Source organism: Chroicocephalus ridibundus, chromosome 17 (genome assembly GCF_963924245.1).
Source record: "Chroicocephalus ridibundus chromosome 17, bChrRid1.1, whole genome shotgun sequence".
Taxonomy (NCBI): Eukaryota; Metazoa; Chordata; class Aves; order Charadriiformes; family Laridae; genus Chroicocephalus; species Chroicocephalus ridibundus.
In genome coordinates this window covers 7,247,466-7,272,822 of record NC_086300.1, presented here as the reverse complement: position 1 = coordinate 7,272,822, position 25,357 = coordinate 7,247,466, and the positions used below count along the sequence as shown (strand labels likewise).

General features: G+C 53.7%; 1 protein-coding gene across 1 annotated transcript in view; it reads left to right on the top strand.

Moving 5' to 3' along the window:
- The window catches only part of WNT3 (Wnt family member 3), a 55,839-nt gene extending 32,427 nt beyond the window's left edge, over window positions 1-23,412 (top strand). Inside the window, exons 2-4 of the mRNA XM_063354693.1 lie at window positions 8,365-8,606; window positions 18,572-18,837; window positions 20,857-23,412. Coding sequence (XP_063210763.1) covers window positions 8,365-8,606; window positions 18,572-18,837; window positions 20,857-21,336 — 988 coding nt within the window. The 3' untranslated portion in view covers window positions 21,337-23,412. The remainder of the gene's footprint in view (window positions 1-8,364; window positions 8,607-18,571; window positions 18,838-20,856) is intronic.
- Window positions 23,413-25,357: the final 1,945 nt, after the last annotated feature.

Sequence of the window (25,357 nt, the reverse complement as noted above, 5' to 3'; positions counted from 1 at the left end):
CGATCCTCCCGTGGGGCACTGCCCCACCACTGGCAACATCTCTCTGTCCTGTGGTGCTCGGAGGAAGGATTAAGCCCTCCTCGAAGAGGCTGCTGGAAGGAGGGCTCTGCAGCCGTAGGTGGGACACGGCTCATAGAGGGAGGCGCCGCTGGGTTGAGTGGACAATACACAAAAATACTTGAAATACCCTGAGCCGTACCCTGGGAGAGCTCTCAGAGGGATGAGTAACCCTAAGCAGCCACAGCTCTGGGAGTGATTCCCAGGTGAACTTTTGCCTTTGTGAAGGTTTCAGAAAGGCTTCTAGCCCTTAGGTGTGACTAAATTAAAAGAGAATCTTAACTGGACGGAATGTGACCTTGTGGGCTGCTGAATTTTGTGCGGACCATGCAATTCGTGCACGCTATTTAATGAGGTAATTTTCAAACACACCAACTGGGAAAAAATCTTTCTTGTTCCAGACAGAGGTCACATCGCAGTGGTGTGTAAAGCCTACAGAGACTTTCCGGGGCAGTAACACATCAAACCCTACATCCGCGCTCATGCCCACGGGACTCGCCCTTGTCCGGGGGATCAGCCTCTAACGCTCAGGCGTTGAACCTCTTTTTTTTAAAAAAAAAAAAAAAATAAGTTCCCATCTGTTTTGCAGAGCCCGCCAGTGATTGCAAAGTTTGGTGGAGTCTGTGGGACCGGGGATATCTCATACCAGGGACGCAAGTGCCCACTCTACAGAAAAGCTCAAGAAACGTTCAGCAGAGATTAAATAGTGGGTGATTTATGAGCAAAGGAATGGGATTCATTAAAGCTATCCCGTTCCCTGGTGATCTGCGATGTTCCTTATTTGAATTCTGTCATCTTTTTGTCTGTTCTCCATATTCCGTCAAGACCTGGCATTTCTCAGGCTCGTATGTGCATATATATTGCATGCTTTGACTTGCAAAAATTTCCCTCCTGCTGCTCTTGATCTTCAGAGAAACCCAAGAATTTGTGTCTTACCCTGTTCACAAAGGGCTGCAGTCAGCAAATTACGAGTATTGAGAGATATGAATATTACACCAGATATAACACCCCCTCAAAGGCCAGGCAGCAGAACAGAGTCAGCAGCTGGAGGCACTTTTTTGCGTACGAGGACACGGCTGTCAGGGGTGGGGTGAGATTTGTGATCCCGGAGATTAAAATGAACGTCTGCCACTTGGTAAAAACACTTCGAGCGTTGCGTTAGGCTGAGCCAGAGAGTTCAAAATGTACCGTAACAAAAAGAACAGGGTCTGGCTCTCCTGGAAGGTTTGCCCTCATCGTGCACCTCCGCTTGCAGTGATTTTGCACAGCCCTTTCCTTACCTGAGCAGCAGGTGTGTGAGGATGCCTCTGCCAGGGACAGATCGGCGGGAGGTGGGAAGGGCTGATACAGCACTGAATAAAAAGCAGCAGCATGAAAACGCCTGGCTCCCAACGTGCATTTCAATGTGTCACCCCTGGGCAGCTGAGCGCTGTAAAACAGTGGGATGCCAGCCCGGACAACTGTCCGTCTTAAGCAGAACATGGCCCAGAAATGGAAAATGCCAAATATGTCTAAAAATAGTACAATAAAAACCCTCCAGGCAGAGAAAGGCTTTCTCCCAGGCAGATCTGAGCTGTGACCTGGCTTCCTCCTGCTGGTGCACAGCTTGCCCGGTGCGTTATAAGTATTTCAGGGATCAATACGGGGCATCAGCAAGGTGTCAGAGGGCACGGGCAGGACGGATGTTCGCCTTGTGACGTTACGCTGCAGTGCCCTGAGCTGCTGCGGGAGGAAATATCTGGGTTTAAAAGAGCCTCGTTTCTACCAAGGAGCCCTCAAGGAGCTCCACCAGCCGTGGCTCTCAGGGCATTTAGGAAGAGCAGTTGTTATTTAATGGATGCTGAGACGAAGGGAGAAGGCGACGGTGTCGTGGCCCCCCGGCACCCGCATGGCAGAGCCCTGGAGGGAGCTTTGCACAGCTCTGCTCTGTCTGCGGGCAGGAGGGAGCCAAAGGAAGGCTGAGTCCGTGAGCACAGGGTCCTTACAACCTACCTCTCCCACGGGCACGGCGGTCGCTGTGACCTCCCTCCATCCCTGGAGTCACCACCACCAGCAGCATCCTCCGGGCAATGCTCCCGGCCATGTATTTCTGCACAGATCTCCAGGTGTGCTGGGGGCTCCAGGGATGAAAATACAAGTTCTTTATAACAATTTTGTCAAGGGAAACGGCACACAGGATCCCTACGGCATGTCTACATTTACGTGGGAGATCCCGCAGGAGAGGCAAGGAAGAGCTGCAATGCAGGGAGCGTCCAGCTCCATGGCACGAGACGTTCCCTTGGCGCCATGCAGCTCTGCACCCAGAGCTTTCCTGCCCAGCTGGTGGTGTCCTCGGTATAGTGGGAAAAAAGGAAAATTGCTCTTCATCCATCTGCTTTTGGCTGCTGAGTTTGAAAACACTCCCTCAGCAACACACCCCTGAATTTTTCTCCCTGCATTTCAAGTAAAAAGTCACAGCAAGCACAGATGTGCCCCACTTGGGAGCTCATTGGAGGTTGTAGCACACTCCTCACACAAATGTCAATATTTTCCAGGGATGAGGCAGGAAAAAAAGAGGTTCCTGCCCATCCAACTGGGCTTACAGAATTCATTAAAGATGGCAACAGGTTTATAGGATTGCAGAAGAAAGAGAAAGGGCAACCACACCAGATTGTTTGCCAGGTAGCTGGTCCCCTCCTGGCACTCTGCTTTCATAGAATCATAGAATTATAGAATGGTTTGGGTTGGAAAGGACCTAAAAGCCCACCCAGTGCCACCCCCTGCCCTGGGCAGGGACACCTCCCACCAGCCCAGGTTGCTCCAAGCCCCGTCCAACCTGGCCTTGAACCCCTCCAGGGATGGGGCAGCCACAGCTTCTCTGGGCACCCTGGGCCAGGGGCTCACCACCCTCAGTGGAAAGAACTTCTTCCTCAGATCTCACCTAAATCTCCCCTCTTCCAGTTTAAAACCCTTCCCCCTCGTCCCATGGCTCCCCTCCCTGATCCAGAGTCCCTCCCCAGCTTTCCTGGAGCCCCTTGAGGGACTGGAAGGGGCTCCAAGGTCTCCCCGGAGCCTTCTCTTCTCCAGGCTGAACCCCCCCAGCTCTCTCAGCCTGTCCCCACAGCAGAGGGGCTCCAGCCCTCCCAGCATCTCCGGGGCCTCCTCTGGCCCCGCTCCAACAGCTCCGTGTCCTTCTGCTGTTGGTGCCCCAGAGCTGGAGGCAGCGCTCCAGGGGGTCTCACGGAGCAGAGCCGAGGGTCTGAAACTGGAACGTGAGACACGTGTGAGCAAACCCTTTGGGTCAGCCCTCCCCGTGCCCTGCACACAGAGCAGAGGGTGGACAAACCTCTTTCCAAGAAGTTCCTTTCTTGCCAGACAGCAGCCAAACAGGGCGTCACCCCCAGCGAAGCTTTCGATCCCCTCGCTCCACAGGGAGAGAGACTCCCCAAGGTTTGTCTCCGGCCGGTAAAACCCCACTGGGACGGGCAGCCTGTGCCGCCCTGTGCAGTGCTCGGAGCAACGCAGCCCGCAGTCTCCCGCCGAGAGGGAAGAAGAAGTGTCCCAGCTGCTTTTGCTCTCGCTGGCAGGAAACCTTTCTCAGTGTTCACCCTAAAAACTCCTTCTCGTATGTTTTGGCACAGCTTTAATCTGGCCAAATCCTGCTAGTTTCAACCACTACTACGTCTAATTTCTGTTGACGCCGTGTGTCTTTCCAACCAGTGGCCCAAACAGAAGATGAGTTTGCTGGCCATCTCTGCCGGGAGGATGAAGTTGAGAGGGTGGGCACAGCACCCTCCACGCCGAGGCAATGCGAAGACACGAGTCACCTCTTCAAGGATGCGCCCACCGGGAATTGCAGGAAGAGGATCCGCACAAGACCATTGACTCCCGGGGCTTTGAAAGCTCGTCCCAGACCAACGGGAACCACGGAGAGTCAACTGGAGAGTGCTGGGTCCACGGCTCTGCTACGTCTAGCACTATCGGATGGGAACAAAAGGAGTCACTGGCCTGACAGACACTGTCGGGACTCCTGAGAGATTTAAGGGATTAAGCAGAGAAAGAGAAAGGGGATTTCCCATGTGTTTGCCATAGGCACTCATGCTCCTTGTGTCGTGCGCTGCACTCACACACACGCACACAAAAGTGTACGTTTGTGCGCACATCCGTCTGCTCACACTCGTACGCGCGGCGCTGAAGGGGAGTCTCCCAGCCCAGCAGAGCTGTCTGGCTCTTACGGCTCCTGCCCTTGGGCGCGCAAAATGTCTGGGCTGCGAGTCGATGCTGGGAAAATGCGTCTCTCGCCTTCCGCGGGTGAAGCTGGGGTGGCGGAGCAGGGGTACGAAATGGCTGTTTCCCTTGGGCGCGGTGGGAGCTAGAGAAATGTAGGCTCAGGCAGCGAGGATGGACATCAGCATTGGAAGAAAGACAGGGAAGTGTGGGGTCTGTCGCTCCTGCAATTGCCAGCCTTGGAATTACGGTTTGTGCTTTAAAAACTGTCCACGTCGTCCATCTACCCCAAATTCCCCCTGTGACACTCCCTCTCCTCACGTATTTGCTTCCTCCCCATGAGATCTTGTGATTTCTGCGTTAGAGCCACACAGAGCCAAGATGTGCCCCTGGGATCTCCGATCTGGGTTTCAAATAGGATTTGTTTCATCTCCACAACTCGGCCTCGATGTAGAGAAATCCTCGGTCCGTGGGACCCAGGAGGTCAGGGCAGAGCTGCAGCACCTTGGCCACAGCGCCCTGCCCCGTGTGCCCTCCCAGGGCTTTTGGGGAGGTGGGGATGACGGGCCAAGAGGAATGAGATGGTTTATATCTGTCTAAGAAGGATCAGCAGCGGGGAGAACACAAGTGCATTGACATGAAAACAAAAATGAAAATTAGGTGACGACCAGAGAGAAGGTGCTCTCAGTAATCATCATCAAGGCAAATTAAAAGCAGACACTTAGGAATAATGGAGACCTTGCAAAGAGGAAGAAAAGGAAAAAGTGGGTAATCTCGGAACAGGTCATCAAAAGCAGGTGGATTCCTGTATGTGGGTAAGCAACTTCACCAGCTGGGTGTGTGACCTGGACAACCAAGAAGCGCCTCCACCTTCTCCAGGGGCCTCTATCACACAATAGATCGCAACTCCAACCTCAAAACAGATGGACCAAAACCGACTGCACACCTCCAATACAGCCTTCTAGGCAGGGAAGTCTGTCATGAGATGGCTCAGGAGTTTAAAGAAGGGATTTGGCCAAGTCTGTGGTTGAATGGGAGGATGGGTCCTCCCAGGAGTTCCCCAGAACTTTGTGGGAAGTTCCAGCTCTGACTCCTTCAAGGCCATTTCTGCAGGTTCCCTGAGGGATTGAGCTACTCATCCAGATGAAAAAATTGGGCCAGGTTTTACACCGGTGAGCTACAGCAGAATTAACCCGTGTGCCATGGTGTAGAGCTCATGGCCAGCACACCGGGCCAAGGCTGCACCACCACGGCTGTGAGAAACTGCTGCGAGAAACTGCTGCTGCCGGCAGGCCCTTGTAAACTCTGACACTGAATAAGAACTTCACGTCCACCACTGTGCAAACCCGCGCAGGAGACAGCGTCTCGCAGCGTGCTATCCCCCAGAGACTGGAGTCTGTCTACGAGAGTGGGTGTCTGGAGAAACGCAACGTGCTCTCCTGCCTCTTCCCCATGTTGCCGGCCTTGCTGGATGGAGAATGAAGTCAATGTTGTTCACAACTGAAGTTGACCGGTCTTCCCAGCAGTGCTGAGATCCCCCGTCAGACTGCACTCGGTGGGAGCTGGAGGCACAAGGCAGCTCTGGGAACCAGCCCTGGTGCGCTGCCCGTTGCGCTGTGTTGCCTCCCAACCATATCTGGTTGCCCCTCTTCTGTGTGTCCCATGCAAGGGTGTGGGAGATGGAGTCAAAACATCGCATGCTGTGCTACGGTCCTGAAGTCTCGGGCAGCTGCCCCACTGCTGGGCAGGTGGGCAGAGAGGTGCAGGAGAAACAGGGCCGAGAGATGGTTGAGCAGGGAGCTGTGGCAGAAGACAGCGTTGGAGCAGGGATTAGAGGCATGTGCTTCCCAGCCAGGGTGGGAGTCGGATCTTCCCGCTCAGTGTTTTCAGCAGAGACGTCTCTCCTGAGCAGGTACCCTGGGATTCCCTTTACATCCTAAAATCATTAGTACGTGACTAATTGAACCAACTGGTGTCAGCTCAGCATCCAGCCTGAGACCCCAGGCTGGATGATCAGTTCAGGACAAGGACAGGCAAGGATAGGTCTCATAAAGCGGTGGCATCTCCGTCCTTGGAGGTTTTCAAATTGGAGAAGAACAAGGCCACCTAATCTAACGTGGAAATTGGAGCTCTCCTGAGCAGGGGGTTGGACTAAAGACCTCCTGAGGTCTCTTCCAACCCAAATTAACTAAGGACTACAAAATGATTGACTGATTAGCTCACACACAATCTCCAGGTGTGGGCAGGTGAGTTAGGGAAAAACACAACAAAACTGGGAGAAGTGGTTGATATCCCAGATGTTGAGCTGCCATTTGAGGGCACCTCTAAAGGCTGGGCAATGGGCAGACAGGCGCATCCCACAGTTCAACCAAGGGACCTGGGGAGAAATAACTCGGGGAGAAATAACCCCATGCACCCGTAAAGGCTGGGGGGCCACCAGCTACAAAGCAGCAACAGAAAAAGACCGGGGGGTGCTTGTGTGCAAAAATTTGAACATGAAGCAGCAATGTGCCACTGCAACAAAGAAGGCGAACAGGGCTGCACGAGGAAAAGTATTGCCAGCAGGTAGAGAGAGGAGATCCTTCCTCTCTAGTTAGCACTGGTAAGACCTCACCTCGATCCCTGTGTCCAGCTGCTGACTCCCTGGTACAAGAGAAATATGGACATACTAAGTCAAAGTTCTTTAGTATTTGCCTCTGCTGGTATCTGCACTATGAGGTTTCTGCACTGGAAGAAATTGAGTTCCTCACACCCGCTCTGTTGCAGAACCGGCTGCTCATTCACAGATTTGGCACGTGTTCTGGAGGGACACTGCAGGATGGTCTGGATCCCAGGCAAGGCAGCAGCTGTAGGTCTGTCCTTGTTTGTGTACAATAGCAGGTATCTCAGTTAAGCAAATGTGCGCCTTCACCCTTCAGTGACAATTATTGTCCAAATAAGGAATTTGACCCACATATTTAATGCTGGGCAGGTCCTTGGACCAGTAGGAAAAGGTCCTCTCAGATCTGCCCTCCATGCACCTTTGCCATGCACCAGCATATCTGCCCGACTCATGGCTGCAGCTAGAGGCTGATGTCCATCAGGGTCATAGAATCTCAGAATTGTCAGGATTGGAAGGGACCTTAAAGATCATCTAGCTCCAACCCCCTGCCCTGGGCAGGGACACCTCCCGCTAGATCAGGTTGCTCAGAGCCCCGTCCAACCTGGCCTTAAAAACTTCCCGGGATGGGGCTTCCACCCCCTCTCTGGGCAACCCGTTCCAGTGTCTCACCACCCTCATGGGGAAGAACTTCTTCCTAACATCCAGTCTGAATCGACCCATCTCTAGTTTTAATCCATTCCCTCTAGTCCTACCATCACCTGACATCCTAAAAAGTCCCTCCCCAGCCTTCTTGTAGCCCCCTTAAGATACTGGTAGAGCCACTAGAAGGTCTCCTCGGAGCCTTCTTTTCTCCAGACTGAACAACCCCATCTCGCTCAGTCTGTCCTCATAGGAGAGGTGCTCCAGGCCTCCAGGGTGGAACCGTGGTAGTTCAGTCTCTGCTGGGACCACCTGCAGAGGTGTCAAGACAGCCTGGGACGCGTGGCATTGACGTGCCTGACCCCAGAGCAGCCCCTCTCCAGTAAATCATGATCCCTCTGCTGATGAACTTAGCATTGGACAGGACACTTCCCACTTTGGCCACAGTTCAAAAGCTCTCACATCAGTGTCTCCTGACAGCTGAGACACACCAGGGTATTTCCCAGCCTCCAGGTGTTGCTCCCCTGGATACAGCTCCTTGCAGGTCCTTTGTCAGATCCACCAGCCCCATGGGGATGTCTCAGACACTTGGGAGCACACTGACCGGCTGCAGGTGCCTCCATGCAAGGAGCTGAGTCCTTCCCTCTGGGCCCACAAAGGACCAGGGTGTCTTCAGGTGTGAAAGATCGTCAGTAGGAAGTCTCTTGTTTTCTTAAAAAATCCCTGCTTTTCAGTACTTTGTCTCCCTGAATGATCGGTTTGCCTCAGCTCATCAAATTCCCCCTGGGGATGGTGGTGGGGGCAGGACCATTCGTGCCAGCTGGTTTCCCAACCCTCACACCGTCCTCTGTCCCTTGCAGGTCCCTTGCACTCGGTCAGCAGTACAGCTCCCTGGGGTCCCAGCCCATCCTCTGCGGCTCCATCCCCGGCCTCGTCCCCAAGCAGCTCCGCTTCTGCCGCAACTACATTGAGATCATGCCCAGCGTGGCCGAGGGGGTGAAGTTGGGCATCCAGGAGTGCCAGCACCAGTTCCGGGGACGCCGTTGGAACTGCACCACCATCGACGACAGCCTGGCCATCTTTGGGCCGGTCCTGGACAAAGGTAGAGAGCGAAGCCGGGGGGTTGTGGGGGAACACATTTGCCAGGGTGGGTAGAGCTGTCACATCTTGGCTTTGGGACATGCCGTGAATGTCCTACTGGGAACACACTGGGGAAAGGGTCTGATGTCCTAGCTTTCAACCCTAATTTCTCCAGTTTCTTTTTTCTAATTTTTTTTTGGTGCGTTACACTGAACAGGGTAATAAGGGAAGGGTCTGTTCCCATTCCAGGAGCTCTCACTAGGGCCAGGTAGGATAAAGTACAAGAAGGGGAAGGTCTAGCCCCATCCATGCTCACATGTTCTGGAATCGTGGGCTCCATCCTCCCTGCCCAGGGTGCGCAGCGCTTCCAAACAACAGGGTCCAGTAGACCCAGGGGAAAAGCCAAGAAGAGGGGTCGTGGTCAGGTTCCTTGGGGTCAAGGCAGGTCCTTCAAAGCATGCACTGTCTACCCCAGGAGGCCAGTGGGCAGAAGTTTCCCCACCAGTGAGAAGCCGTGGTTGAGATCCATGGTCCTGACCAGGCTTACTTGGTATTTCAACATATCTTTTCACAGATGAGCCCAAACTGGTCAGGGCTAGGAACAAAAAGAGAGGGAATAAATGTATTTTCCCTCTCCTCTCTCCAAATACACGTGCTTGCTCGTCTTCATCCCATCCTCCTGGAAGGCCACCTTTCTAGACCCGCTGGCACAGACCGGGCAGACTGGAAGCACGTTGATGAGGTGTGATAAAGTTGGGATTCCCAATGAGGTCACAGCCTGGGCACGACACTGAGAAAAGTGAGATGTTGGGCCCCAAGACAGCTGGGGACCTGTACCACCAGCCTGCGGCCAAATGCGGCCTGAAAGGAGGGTGGTGGTTATCTTGGGTGGCAGATCACCTACCCCACGTCTCAGATGGCCAGTTAGCAAACCAAGACCTGAGATTAAAAAGAAGCATTCCCGCAAAACTGAACCACTCGGTGGATAAAAATCTCCTCTTCTCTCCCTCCCATCCCAAGAAATTAGTCTTTCCAGTGACGCTTTGGAAACGGGAATCTTATGGTACAGCCTTTAGGAAACTGGAGAAATTAGGGTTGAAAGCTAGGACGTTTCCCAATAGTCTCCTGGAGCGTGCATGTCTCCTGGCGAACCTCTCTCACAGAGCCGTAATATTCTGCATATAAACAGTTCATGATACTTTTTTCAAGCTTCAGCCTTCCGACACTGGTACAGTTTCCTGCAACATCCGTGGTGTATTTCAGTGGAAATGACTCATTTGGGTCAAAGTGTGATTCTCTGCAGAAATCAAAGGGTTGTAAAGTCATACTGAAGTGCTAATAGGGACCATGAGATTCAGTTCCCCTCTGTGCTGCCAGGATGTGTTTTGGGGTAATTTTTGTTGTATTTACTATCAAATAAGTTGTCACCAAGGGTTGCCGCGCTATAACTTGCTGCCCAATAAAAGCAGGTCCTAAACTTCAGCACTTACAAGATAAGAAAGTTTTAATTTTTCCTAAAAACTATCATAAAAAAAAATCATAAAAACTTTAAACACGTTTTGAAAGAGCTGTTACAGCATTCAGGCACATGAAAATCTCTCGCCACCACTCCTGTCAGCGTGAAAGCACTTAAAAATTGGATTTGAACCATCCTCCCCGTAATGAGCGAACTGAACTTTGAATTTGCAAAGAGTATTTTAAGATTCTTTCGGCTGCGGGGACTAGAGCACAACCTCATGTGCGGACATGCCTCAACATTTCCGCGCGCTCCAAGCTGACAAAGTAAAATATCACCCGTAGCTCTGAAACCCGCCTGACAGATGGAGAAAAATTATCGAGCACATTTGTTATACAGCTTTCCTGACCAAACCCTGACGCACCAACAGTCTCCTAGACAGCGCTGCCAGGCAATTAGCTTGAAAAATGTATTTATTCGGGTGTCTCGCTAACCTGCAAGTAGAACAGTTAAAAATAAACAGCATCATCTGCGAATAACGATACATCAAAGTCCAACCCATTGGATTGTGGTTATTATTTACATTTGTTAAATGTGCTAATGTCTTTTCACTGCTGCCTTGAAAATGAACGAGCGGAGATGGGATGGGACTCATTTCATCCGGGAGCGGCACCAGGAAAGCCTTTGCGATTCCCGGAGCTGGCAGCATGAGTAGTGGCGGAGAAAAACGTCACCTTCTCAGCCACTGCTCTCTCGGCTGGAGGAAGAGATAACATTGGCAATTAAATGGCTTTTGTCCTGCCCTGAGAGATCTCGTTAGCTGTGATGAACCTGGGCACCAGCACAGCTCGTCACTGACGAGGGTGGGATAGGGTTGCCGGACTCTTCCATTGCCTTCAAGCATCGCGTTCTCCCAGGCTGTTGTCCCGTCTATCCCTGGATGCAGCAAGAACAGAAACCAAGAGTTTTGAGCCCATAACTTGGAACTGAGACCTGCGATCCGTGATTTTTTACAGATCGCGGGTGTTTCATCTGGACGAGCCCTGAGCAGGGGCCGTGTTCTCTTCTTGTTGACTTCCAGGACGCCGGGAGGGATGTAACCCCACAAACTAAGAATCATTAATTAACAGCAAGACTGAGGCGAAGACGACAACCACCACTGCTGTTTGCACTGTGCATTAGGCCAAGAGGCATTAAATACTAAGCCCAAAATAGCCAGTATTTAAGCTACGGTAACTACCTGGATGAACTCACCGCTAAGTATCAAAGAGCAACATTTAGCTTAATCTCATCTACTGCTCCCTTAGGTAGATTGACGCTATTTTGGAAAAAATACTTCAAAGGCGTAGCTCTCACAACAATGGGATGGAAAATCATTTCTAATACAGCCTGAACAGAAATTGAGGATAATTTCATTTTAAAGGCACTGCAAAAAAATGCTAAACATGAAGCAACCATTCAAGGAGAGCTTAGTCCGAAGAGCAATGTGCTGTGGGAAAACGACGGAGCCGTTGGGGGGTGGTTTGGCTGCGCAGACCCTCCTGTGGCACACAGGTTCGAGCCATTTTCGGATGCTCCTTCTGGGCACATCATCCAGGCTTCCAGTGTTGGTGGCAGCGCGGGAGCACAGGGCATCCCCCATGGAAACAGCCCCAGGGATTCCTGCCCTTCCCACGGCCTCCCATCACATCCCCATCTCACTTCTCTTCCCAGCTTCACCCTACGACTCCGATCTCTCCTTTCGCAGTCCCTCAGAATCACAGAATCACAGAACGCGTTGGGTTGGAAGGGACCTCTAAAGGCCATCTCGTCCAACCCCCTGCAGTGAGCAGGGACATCTTCAACTAGATCAGGTCGCTCAGAGCCTCATCCAGCCTGGTCTTGAATGTCTCCAGGGATGGGGCCTCCACCCCCTCTCTGGGCAACCTGGGCCAGTGTCTCACCACCCTCAGTGGAAAGAACTTCTTCCTAATGGCTGATCTAACCCTGCCCTGCTCTAGTTTAAACCATTGCCCCTCGGCCTATGGCTACGTGCCCTTGCAAACAGTCCCCCGCAGCTTTCCTGGAGCCCCTTTAGGGACTGGAAGGGGCTCCAAGGTCACCCCGGAGCCTTCTCTTCTCCAGGCTGAACCCCCCCAGCTCTCTCAGCCTGTCCCCACAGCAGAGGGGCTCCAGCCCTCGGATCATCTTCGTGGCCTCCTCTGGCCTCGCTCCAACAGGTCCATGTCACGAGATCTTGCACGGCTTTGAATCCGCAGCAAAGCAATAAACAGCAAATACAGCACGGCGAAACTCCCATTCGGGGCCGCTGAACGCCCACCCTGGCTACGGCCTCGGCCGGCCCCGTTTCCTCCCACGTCTCCCACTCGAAACTCAGACTCGCGAGGCTTTCGCCGTAGAACGCGTGGCAGCCGTAGCTGGCGAGGCTTCGGTTTCCCAGGGCCACCGATCACCTCCCTGCCAGTTCTCTTTTGTGCGTGTCTTATTTTCTAACCTGGGCTGTAAAAAAAAAAAAACAACAAAAAAACACACAACCAAAAAAACCCAAATAACCAACCCCAGCACGTGGGGTAAGATCATGTTTTTACAAGCAAATTCTCCGAGATGATTTATACTGCAGGTGTGCAGTCTGGGACAAGGAGGGAAGAAGGAAGAAAAACCCGCTTTCCCCGCTTTCTCTTCTCCCTCCCTCTTCTTTTTAAAATAAGGTCAGTTTTTATTAAAAGACAATCTCTCTCCCAGCCAAGTCCTGCTCCAGAGCCAAGGGTGAGCCAACAGCCGGGGGACTTGCTGCCACGCTGGGAGGGCGAGCCGTTGCCATTCTCCGGGTTAGTGATAAAGTCTGCGATTTTGGTTAAAGCGCAGAGCCCAGAAAGAGCTGGGTGCGAGCGCATGAGGCAGGAAGACCCCACAGGCATCTGGAGACCGACTCCTGGGATGGAGAAGAGGGACTGAGCCGCAGGCAGGACGGGATCTGCGGGAATGAGTTTGGCAGGAGCCTCGGCGAGTTCATACATTTCATGGAGTCACAGAATCACAGAATGGTTCCGGTGGGAAGGGACCTTCAAGCCCACCCAGTGCCACCCCCTGCCCTGGGCAGGGACACCTCCCACCAGCCCAGGTTGCTCCAAGCCCCGTCCAACCTGGCCTTGAACCCCTCCAGGGATGGGGCAGCCACAGCTTCTCTGGGCACCCTGGGCCAGGGGCTCGCCACCCTCTTTTCATCTCGGGCGCCAGGAGAACAGCTCTTCCCCCGTGGCCACCCGTTCCTCCCTCTCCTTCTCCAGGAAGATGCCACCGGTTCTCCGTGAGGATCCTCCTTGGCGCCGGTGGGGCTCAGGCCTCTCGGCGGCAGCGCCGGGGCGGCATGGCGCCGTGCACGGCTGCGGGGAGCGTGACGGCGGCGGGGCCAGGTGCAGAAAAGGCAGCTGGGCCCGGGCTGCCTTCGGGGGTCCTTGTGTGCTCGGCTAAGCCCCTGACACGAGCTGTGAAAAGGCAGACCCGCACCAAGATAACCCATGGCTTTTCTCAGCCATGACACTCGCAGTCATTTGCATCTAAACAGGGGTGTGTGGGATCAGGGGCCGTCTTGATATAAACTCAACAGCTTAAAGGGAGGGGGAGGGAAAGGAGAGAGGGAGAGAGAAAAATAAGCTTATACCGATGAGAAAGAGCTAAGCTTCCTCCCCTACTGTGAGGCAGGGCGAGCGATACCATCCCAGCGCCGCAGTCGTTTCAAATCGCTGCAGCATTCACACGCCCTTTAGCCATTCTGATCCGGTGGCGGGGGGCTGGGGAGAGCCATCAATAGGGATTTCCCAGCCGGGCTGGCGGGATTGGAGGGTGACGGCAGGACAGGGGAACATTGCCCCGTTGCTACGAGGTGCTCCTGGGGAATGCCAGTGCTCTGTGCCGTGGGTACGCTGGCCGGCGGAAACATTCTGCATTATGCTGGTAATACAGTGTGACACCGCGGGAACAATGGCAAATTGAGTGTCCCAGCAGGTAACGGGCCCGGCTGGGAGACAGTCGCAGTGGTGCACTGTCAAGGCGGCTCTAATCCTCCCTCGCCAGCCCCTCCCCTGGTTCTGGGAACGCTGCTCCCGCATTTCATCTCTGGGAAATTCTCCCGGCTCCTCGCCCAGACCCAGGGGAGAATTTCAAGGCCAGGCGTTTGTGTGCGCGGCTCGCTCCCCACCCCCGGCCCCGGCGTCGCGGGGAGAGCCCCCGGCCGGGCGGAGGCGGGGGGTGCCGGGGGCCAGCGGGGCGCAGCCCCCCCGGGCCGGCGAGCATCACCCCTCCGCGCGGCCACGGCGGCCCCGGCTGGGCTCCCATCCCAGCGTCCCCACTCTGCGCAGGGACCTACGACACCTGCCGCCACTCTCCATCCCCTGCCCATCGCTTTTGCACCCCGCACCCCCAGGGGGGAAAGCGAAGGGACGTCAGCGGCTCGTGTCCTCCCCCTCTGCCCCCCGAGCTGTCCTGGTCCGAGGCCAGAAGGGCTCGCTGGCTCCTCTAATCTCATCTGCTTTAGATCACAGGCCACCCAAATAGCCTTTGTCAGGCTGAAACACTCCAGTTGGAGCAGTCACCTCCAACCTGCGGCCCACGGCCCCCACTGCTCCCCATATAAGCAGTTGGTGATAGGTATCGAAGGAAAACCTGGGCAGGTAGAGGCTGGATCTCTGCCGGCGTGTCGGAGGTGGGAAGGGCAAGGAGGGAAGCGTTTGACTTAAAAGCAAGCGGAATGAACAGCGCGGTCCCACCGGCGAAGACGGGACTGAGCAGCCCTGGTTCAGGATCACGTTTGGCATCCAGATCCCAGTTCCCCCCGCTGCAGCAGAGCAGAGATGTGCGTTTCCGCGGCTGGCACATAGCCACCAGCTGCCCCTTGGATCGCCTGCAGGGGGGGAAATTCACTCAGTTTGAGATGCCTGATTTTGGGAAGCTGGACGCCACCTCTGCGGAGAAGAGCGGGCCAAGGAGCAAGACCTGGTGCAGCGAGGACCTCCCTGGGCACGAGGCAAGAGCAGATGAGGGATGCACGGGGCAGCTGAGAAGACGGTTCGTGGCTCCTGCTCTGGAAGGAGGGGATGGTCTCCAGGGTCATCGTTGGTCCGAGCCAGCAGAAAATCTTGGCTTTGTCCTACAACCACTGACGATTGTCCTGATCGTTTGGTCGACGAGGCAGCTGGGAACACCTCCTGCAGTGAAGCCAGGCCACCGTCCACCAGCGATGGCACCACAGACACCACGGCCCCCGACTACCTTCAGCAGCCCCCCGTCTCCTGCCGTGAGGCTGGATTGACTCCAACATCTACTCTGGATTTAGAGACCTAGAGTCTCCATCTTTATAAGACGGCACGTAGGGTTAAAGCACTCCAGGGTCATCCACCAGGGGCTGTGCTTATCCGGACTGTGGCTGACTGGGAAGCACGGTTCAATGTCCCCTCTGTACAAGAGGGACATTGAGGTGCTGGAGCGTGTCCAGAGGAGAGCTACCAGGCTGGTGAGGGGTCTGGAGACCAGGGCATATGAGGAGAGGCTGAGGGAGCTGGGCATGTTTAGCTTGGAGAAGAGGAGGCTGAGGGGAGACCTCATTGCCCTCTACAACTCCCTGAAAGGAGGTTGTAGAGAGGTGGGTGTTGGCCTCTTCTCTCAAGTAAATAATGACAGGACCAGAGGAAATGGTCTGAAGCTGCAGCAGGGGAGGTTTAGGTTAGATATTAGGAAGAATTACTTTACTGAAAGAGTGGTCAGGCACTGGACCAGCCTGCCCAGGGCAGTGCTGGAGTCACCATCCCTAGAGGTGTTTAAGAAGCGTCTAGATGTGGCACTTCAGGGCGTGGTCTAGTGGCAGAGATTGTAGGTTGGTTGTTTGTGGGGTTTTTTGGTGGGGGTTTTTTTGGGTGTTTTGGCTTTTTTTGGTTTTGGTGTGTGTATGGTTGGACTCGATGATCTCAAAGATCCTTTCCAACCATGAAGATTCTATGATTCAACCAAAAGGCGTCCCCAAGGATAAAGCTGACTGAGATATTGACTGTGCTTGAAAAAGCCTGTATTTGGTACAGCGTTATTGAAGTCAACGGCCAAACTCCCGTTGATTTCAAAATGAGTAAAAATAGTACAACGCTGAGGTAAAAAAATTCAAAACAAACCAAAACACAACAAAACAAACAAACAACAAAAAGCCCAACCAGCCAACCAAGCAAGCAAAAACAAATCAAGAAAGACTTAAAAACATCCCAAGCAGAGCTCCGTAGCTGAGCAGCCGGGTCGCCACTGCAAGAACCCAGACACCAAGTCCAGGGACCGAAGTTCCCATCACTGAGCTGAGCAGGGAACCACCCTGGGGACTTGCCAGTCTGTGTCCTAACGCGGGAGATCTCCCTGAGCTGTCCTGAGCTGCGGCGGGACGTGCTCTCCTGCAGCCCCCGTCAGTCCTCAGCTGGAAGGGAGAGTTTGCGTCCATTCATCCTCTGGAGAGAGGAATCAAGCCCAGGAGCAGATGCAGAGACGGGCAGCCAGGCTGCTGAGTGTTAACGGACAACATTTTATGGCAAGAATTAACAAATATGGCTCTTTGCACACAGTAAAACGGAAGTCTTGCTCTCTGCAAGCACCATGAAGTGAATACAGGGGCCATTAAAAGCTACTTGAAGATGGAAGCCAATGTGAGCACAGGAGCAAAGGATACGAATTGGCTGGGCTTTAGTCTGGGTTGAAAATTCAAAGCAGTCAGCCATGGTCCTGCTGGAAGGGCCACCAGAGAGAGCGCCAGCAAAACGAGCAGCTGAGTTCAGAGCATGTCACAGCTTCTACAATGGCCTCCTGAAGAGTAACCTACCCAGATTTGCAACGCAAGAAATACCCTTACAATCTGACAGTCTGCTGTCCACTTACGGACAGAGCACAAGACTCCCAAAACCATGACATTGAACTCACAGGCCCCACAGCAGGAAAATGCCACCATGCGAAGTGGACACGGTCATCTCCTTTTGCATCCTCAAAAGCTAGGTCTAGGTCTTCTAGGTCATCTAGGTCTTCTCACAGCGCTGCTATTCAGCTATCTCCGACGTTTCCTCTGGATGTAGCAGGCCAAGAAAATCTGTCTTGGTGGCTCCATGCCAGCGGCTGCTCTGGGTGTGCTATTCAGAACTGCCCCACGGTGCCATCTCACGGGTGCGCTTCAATGCTGGGCTTCGGTCATTTCCATCCAGAACAACCCACCCCGAGTAAGATGTTCTTTGTGTTTATGGCAACCACCGCTGAGCAAGGAAGGGCCACGACAATGCTCCGGCAGAGGGTACGGCAGTGTGCAGGGCTGCTGGAGAGGTTTTGGCTCATGATGAAGAACGGCAGCTCCCTGGCTTCGGGCACTCGAGGTGAGCTGGGAGGCTGAAGGCACAGTTCTGGTCTGGCTTCCCACCCTCCTGCTTGGTCTCGTTGTCCTTCTCAGACCCAGGTGACTATAACATCCAGCCAATGTAAACATCTTTATGGCTCCTGGTGGCTTCCCCATACCCACGTGCATTTTGGCTGCTGCTGTCCAAAGTGCAGGTCAGGGCCCCACGGAATAACCAGGGAAGGCAAGGGCCAAGGCCCTGCCACGGTCACAGGTGGAAGAGGTGATGTTCAGAGATGCTCCAGTTCAACAAACCCATTGCACCTTCATCTGCATGCGGATCTTCTGTTTTGTCCCCACCTCCTGGCCAGGTGTCTTTGTTCTGATGAAACATTTTTTCTCTCTTAGCACGGAGGATCCGCAGCTGCTCCGGTTCCCAGCTCCGAGTCCACCCAGGCATCCTGGGCAATTTATTTCACCCTTTCTTCAGCATTCAACGCTTTCAGGACTTTCTCCAGCTTTGCTCCTTTGGGCCTGCTGAAGTTCTTTCAGAGCAGCTGTGGAGCACACCAACACCCACAGAGTCAGGGAGGCTCGAGTCTCGTCTGCTGTGATTTCCTCCAGGATTGTTCAGTAATTAAGGAGCAACTTCAAGGTTATCTTCACACCCTCGGCTGGTTTTACTCCACTGCTGCAAAGTCACACGTTGGTTAGTCTAGATGCAGTTAAGGGTCATTATGAGCTCTTAGGCTTCGTTCTGCCGTTGTCTGCCCTGTATCATCTGAACAGGAGCTTCTCCATCTCCCCTCGGACTAACTCCGGGCATGGAGTCCCTCTCTGGGTTTCCAGACCAGGAATTACTCCAGTAACTCTCTCCTGAGGCCCCTCAAGCTCTTACTGATGTTTTGTGCAGCCATCGACACCCGTGTGGGACCAAATCCCGCACCTGTTGTATTTGGGGGAAATGCTTGTGACACCCAGAGCTGGGGTCACAAATCTCTCCCACCTACTCCTGCCTGCTTCTAGAGGTGGTGCCAGCAGCACCCAATTCAGAAAACGTTTATTAAAAAATTAATAAAATAACTTTCTGCTTGTTCATGAGATTTAGATGATGCTGAAGGAGGTTGGGAAGGAAAACAAAAGTGTGGCGTTGACTGATAATCCCATGGACTCTGTTTATTCCCAGCCACGCGAGAGTCCGCCTTTGTCCATGCCATCGCCTCGGCAGGGGTGGCCTTCGCCGTGACGCGCTCCTGTGCTGAGGGCACGTCCACGATCTGCGGCTGTGACTCCCACCACAAAGGACCTCCAGGAGATGGCTGGAAATGGGGGGGATGCAGCGAGGATGCCGACTTCGGCGTGCTGGTGTCCCGGGAATTCGCAGATGCCCGAGAGAACCGGCCAGACGCCCGCTCGGCCATGAACAGACACAACAACGAGGCCGGCAGGACGGTGAGTGGCCAGCAGGTCCAGAGCTGGTTGTCCATGCCAGCATGCATGGCCCAATTTGGCTCCTCCTGATGAAAATCAACCACAACAATCCCAGGCAGGAGCTTTCTAGGATTATTTTCCAGGGCACAGCATTTCCTCTGTCTCCAAACCGATGGGTGGGGATTAAGAAGAGCTAAAACACGCCTTGCTTCCGGAGCAAACGTAGAATCAGAGAATCACAGAATGGTCAGGGTGGGAAGGGCCCTCTGGAGATCATCCCCTCCAACCCCCGGCCAGGGCAGGGTCACCCAGAGCAGGTGGCACAGGAACGCGGCCAGGCGGGGTTGGAATGTCTCCAGAGACGGAGACTCCCCCACCTCTCTGGGCAGCCTGTGCCAGGGCTCTGCCACCCTCACAGGGAATGTTCTTCCTCATGTTAAGATGGAATTTCCCGTGTTCCAGTTTGTGTCCATTGCCCCTTGTCCTGTCGCTGGGCACCACTGAGAAGAGCCTGGCCCCATCCTCTTGCCACCAGCCCTGTAGCTCTTGCTGAGCATTGATGAGATCCCCTCTCGGTCTGCTCTTCTCCAGCTGAACAGCCCCAGGTCCCTCAGCCTTTCCCCAGTACAGAGATGCTCCATCCCCTCAGCATCTCCGTAGTCTCCACTGTCCCCTCTCCAGCAGTTCCCTGTCCTTGAACCAGGGAGCCCAGCACTGGCCCCAGTGCTCCAGCTGTGGCCTCCCCAGAGCAGAGCAGAGGGGGAGGATGAACCTCCCTCCACCTGCAGCCACGCTCTTTTGAATGCCCCCCAGGATGCCATTGGCCTTCTTGGCCACAAGGGCCCATTGCTGGCTTGTGGGCAACTTGTTGCCCACCAGGACTTCCAGGTCCCTCTCTGTAGAGCTGCTCTCCAGCAGGTCAGCCCCCAAGCTGTACCAGTGCAGGGGGTTATTCCTCCCCAGGTGCACAACCTCACACTTGCCCTTTTTGAACTTCATGAGGTTCCTCTGGGCCCAGCTCTCCAGCCTGTCCAGGTCTCGCTGAATGGCAGCAGAACCTTCTGGTGCGTCACCCAACCCTCCCAGTTTTGTGTCATCAGCAAATTTGCCTTGATCTCCCAAGGCAGCGCGTAGAAACCCAACTCAACAGCCCAAGACCTCAGGTCAACAGCGAAGAGGACTTTCCTCCCAACTGCTCCTTCCTGCATGTTCCCCACTATGGCATTGTCCCACCTGGGGATTCGTTGGATTAGATGATGGCTGCCTGTACCCTCCAACCAAAATATTCTGTTCTCTTCTCGCTGTCCACAGGTCCCTGGGCCACCACCTGCTGTAGGTCATGTGCAAACCCAGCGCGCTTTAACTATGTTACCTTTCAAACAGTGCTTGAAGCAAACACTAGATATGGCTTTTCTGTGCCACCGCGGTGGAAGGGTAGAAGCTTGAACCTCTAACTTGTGTTAATGACTGACAGCTTCCTGTAAAAAAAGAAACACCAAACTCTAGTAATTTTAACAAAACCCAGTGATTATTTTGCTCCACACAGAGGAGGTTTCTGGGGAAGAGAGAACATCCTGTCCTGAGATTCACAATTTCATTTACCTCCTAATGCGAACTGTCAGACTTGGGGCATAAAACGAAGGGTTGGTAGCAAAGCTGGGACACAGGGGTCGGTCTACATCCACGTGTGTCCGAGACATTCTCAACCCTCAACTTCTCTGGGCTCTGACTGTCCACACAGACACAACAGGGAGGACCCCACTGAAAGGATCGGACCTTGGGATTAGATTGGATTGGACTGGATGGGATTGGATAGATGATTAGAGCAGATGCCCATCTCACCATGCTTCTCTGGTGCATCATCTCTGTCTGGAGATGCTTCTGCCACACACCCAAGGTCTCATGCACCACCCAGGCCAACGCTTTCCAGACCAAGCTCAGATCAGGTGTTTAGACCCAGGTAGCAAAGGCAGGTGATTGAAAGCAAATGCCGGGCACCGTAAGCTTCTGCTGACCACCTTGTTTTCTCTCCCTGGACAGACCATCCTGGATCACATGCACCTGAAGTGCAAGTGCCACGGTCTCTCGGGAAGCTGCGAGGTCAAGACCTGCTGGTGGGCCCAGCCTGATTTCCGGGCGATCGGTGACTACCTGAAGGATAAATATGACAGCGCCTCCGAGATGGTGGTCGAAAAGCACCGAGAATCTCGGGGATGGGTAGAAACTCTTAGGGCCAAGTACGCTCTTTTCAAGCCGCCGACGGAGCGGGATCTGGTCTACTATGAGAACTCCCCCAATTTTTGCGAGCCCAACCCAGAGACAGGCTCCTTTGGGACGAGGGACAGAACGTGCAACGTCACCTCCCACGGGATCGACGGCTGCGACCTGCTGTGCTGCGGTCGTGGCCACAACACCAGGACTGAGAAAAGGAAGGAGAAGTGTCACTGCATCTTCCACTGGTGCTGCTACGTCAGCTGCCAGGAGTGCATACGCGTCTACGATGTCCACACCTGCAAGTAAACGTCGGTAGGTCTCCAACTGATGGGAGGCTGCTCCAGAGCAGGGCCAAGGGGTCCATCAACCCTGCGAGCAGCTCCCCCATGGTGGCCTCACGCTTCAGAGGATGGCATTAAAACAATCCCAGAGCCCTTGGTCAGGGCAGACACCCTCCCACCAGCGCTGCAGGGAAGGTTCTCGGCATCTCACCCACGCAAGGCTCACCCAGGTCCAAGGCTCAACCTGGAGCTGCAGACATGTTACATCCCCAATTTGCTGACTTCTCTGGGGCTGTCTGGCACGGTGACTGTCTGGGAGAAGCAGACGGACAGCAGAGGTCCCAGCGAGGCTCAGCCACACCAGTCCGTGTGCTGCTCACAGCCTGCAGAGAGCTTCCAGCTCTGTCCTCCTCCGGAGGCCTGGCCCACATAGATGCCAATATGGGGGGTTCAGGTGGAAATGAATTTTACACAGCGAAATCTGAGCAAATACGGGCTCCCCTGCCTGCTGGCACGGCCATCCTGGTCTCAGCAGATGTGGTGAGGAGGAGGAAAGGAGCCAGGCTCCTTCCTTCCTGCTCCAAGGAGGTGACATTGGAGAAACAAACCTGTTCGAGCAGGTGAACAGAGCCCTTCAGCCAGTCCCGCCTTCCACCACCCCTTTGCCCTCTCTGCTCCCCACAGCCCCGAATCATCTCAAACGATCCCCCTGAGGAGGGCGGTGGGAAACCGGAGCCCAGAGCTGACCCTCTGGCGTTTGGCCCAGGGTGGGAGCAGAGGGCATGCGGTGAAGCTGCCACCTCTCGCACGGGGACACGTCGCCGCTCCAGCAGCCTCCTCGCCGTGCAGCCGCCCAGGGGAGATTTTTGAGGACCTGGGCAGATCCACCCAGTTGATGCACCTACCTACTAAGCATTCCCTAATATGACTTTATGTCCCAGGGCGAGTTCAGAGCGTCTCCCTGGGGACAGGGCACCCACCACGGTGCTGAGCATCCAGCTCTGAGCATCAGTAATGGACGGGGCGACAGAAGCCATGGCAAGAAGAAATTTCTGTCCGAGCTTTCTCGCCAAGGCAGAGACAGACTTGCTCAAACCACTGCAGAGAATCATAGAATGGTCGAGGTTGGAAGAGATCTTTAAGATCATCAAGTCCAACCATCAACCCAACACTGCCCAAACCCCCACTGACCCATGTCCCTCAGCACCACGTCTGCCCGGCTTTTAGATACCTCCAGGGATGGCGATTCCACCCCTTCCCTGGGCAGCCTGTTCATCCAGCAAAAGAAAGGCAAGGGCAGATGGGGAAGGGAGACCTTGATCCGACAGCACAACCCCAGGCAGACCCTTTCCTTCCCACAGGGTTTCTTGAGTTACCAGAAATTCGTTCCTGAGTGTCCACATCAAGCACCGAAGCTCCGTACCGTTAGCAGGGCTTTGGCTCCAGGTGTGACCACAGACATCCCACGCCCCATCTCGGTGCAGAAGAATCAGCGCTCGCCCCTCCGTCTGCTCCCCAGGCCACATCCCCCTCCCTTGGCCACATCCCCCTCACTTTGGGCTTACGTTTTCACGGCGTATTGACCCTTGACATTAAAACAGTAAGTATTATCTCTGTCCTGGTGGGCGCCTCCACAAACGGTGAGGACCAATAACCACGTTCCAATACCACTTCTCCCGCGTCAGCGATTCAACACAGAAATACGCCTACACCGTTAAAGCTGTGTCTTCTGCTCCGCTCCCTCCTTTGTCCCTGGCAAAGAGCAGCACACGGTCCCGCCAAGAGCAATGGAACGGGAGAGCGGGGCCCTGTCACTCGAGCCTGGAGAGAACCAGAGCACGGCCGTCCGTCCCTCCCCTGCAGAGCTGGACGAGCAGCTCCCGGCGTCGCGCAGCCCCAGCAGCGGCAAATTCCCAAAAGGAAAAAAGCACAGGAGAGCGCCACGAAACCTCCCCGGCGCAGAAATCAGCCGTCTTGTGATACGCGTTCTATTTAAAAGCATATATTAAATTCTGTGTCTGGCCAGATTCCAAGTACCTGACTTCAAACAAAAAAAAAAAACAACAAAAAAAAAATCCCTCGTTTGTTTGTTTGGTTTTTTTTAATCAAGAAAAGGTATTTAATATTAAATAGAACATTTATTGCCTTGTAATTATTTTACTGTAGCCAGGTATTCTAGCACTGAATGGAAGATCTCTTTCCATCAATCTGCTGTATCCAAAGTTTTGTATAAAGTTGTAGAGGTCGATTTTTTTTTATTTTATATTCAGAAAATTTCTCTTTTTATAAGCATTATTTATTATACAATGTATATACTTGAGTTAACTAAGATTATATATTATATAAATATATATATTTGGAGAAAAATATATTTCAACTTGCATTTTTTTCTTGTGGTACATCATTAAAGAGAAGGTAAAAAAACCAAAAACACGCACTTGCCTCCGAAGGTCCTTTATGTCCTGCTTGAACGATGTCTTCGGGAGCGGTGCTTCGGCATCCGGCTGCTTACGCGCAGTGATGCTCATACGGATGCAATTCGACGACGGTAAAACGCGGCAAATCCAGGAGATTTTACAGCTGAACGCCAGGATTTTTATTTATAGCGTGCCGTGGCACAGCGCGCGTACAACAGGAGATCACCAGAGGCTTCAGCCTTCACGTCCTCCCCCCACCGACGTCCTTGCGGGCTGTCACTGAACCGCCTTTTGACGGTCTGGACAGACCAAGATCCAAATTTTTTCCTATAAAAACATCTTCTCCTGTCCATGGTTAATTTTCTGGGCGTTTCTGCAACATCTCCCGTACATTAATGATGTTTTTTAGTGCAGACAATTTTCCAGAGCGCTGGCCTCAAACAGACCTATCTGAAGGGTAATAAGTAAATAAATAAAATTCTATATTCCTACACCGATCCCCAATTTAAGGACGAAACAATTGATTTGACTCTTGTGGAGCGCTGCCTGAGACACCGTGCTTCTCGTGCAGGAAGGACGCCCAGCTCCGTCCCAGGGCACCGCGTTGCAGCCAGCATCCCTCTGCCAGGGCCATCTCCTGCTGGACGGCAGCAGCGGTGCCTCCCACGTCACCCAAACACCAACGATGGGCTGCTAACGAACCCCACGGCCGACAAGTCCAGCCTCAAGGAGCGTTTTGAGCTTAATGGCTTTATGAGTGAAGCCATCCCTACGCCTGCCCATCACCCCATCCACCACACTGCGTCCCCTCAAAACCCATCCCAACACTTTGAAATGATGGGGAGGGACTCTGGATGAGGGAGGGGAGCCATGGGACGAGGGGGAAGGGTTTTACACTGGAAGAGGGGAGATTGGGATGAGATATTGGGAAGAAATTCTCTGCTGTGAGGGTGGTGAGCCCCTGGCCCAGGTTGCCCAGAGAAGCTGTGGCTGCCCCATCCCTGGAGGGGTTCAAGGCCAGGGTGGACGGGGCTTGGAGCAACCTGGGCTGGTGGGAGGTGTCCCTGCCCAGGGCAGGGGGTGGCACTGGGTGGGCTTTAAGGTCCCTTCCCACCCAAACCATTCCACGATTCTGTGATTTTCTGGATGTTTTAGTATTCTTCTCTAGAGGTTATTTTTAAACCATTTACCAAATGCATTCGTAATCTGGTGGTCTTTTAGGTCCCTTCCAACCCAAACCATTCTGTGATTCCATGAAATACATTTGGCTTCAGTTAACACCACAATTTTAGAGAAAGCTGAAGAAAAAAGCAGCAACAGGGTAAGGAAGGGGATGAAGAATTTGGCCCTTACTGTTTAAAGCAACATAGTTCTCACCATAAAGCCACTCCGGCCCGGGCAGTGTGTCACAGAAAAGGCGGTGGGAAGGTGCTGCCAGGAGTCATTCTCTTCTGCCACCTGCAGGGAACACCTTGGAGGGAGATCTCAGAGGAGGCTGGAAGGGGTGGGATGTCACACGCAACACTCTGCCCTGGTTTTCCCTTCAAGCGCCATACCCCTGACTCACACACAGACAGGCAGACCTCTGGGGCCTCTTCAGCACTGCAAAGTCCAGAAAACTCTAGGCTG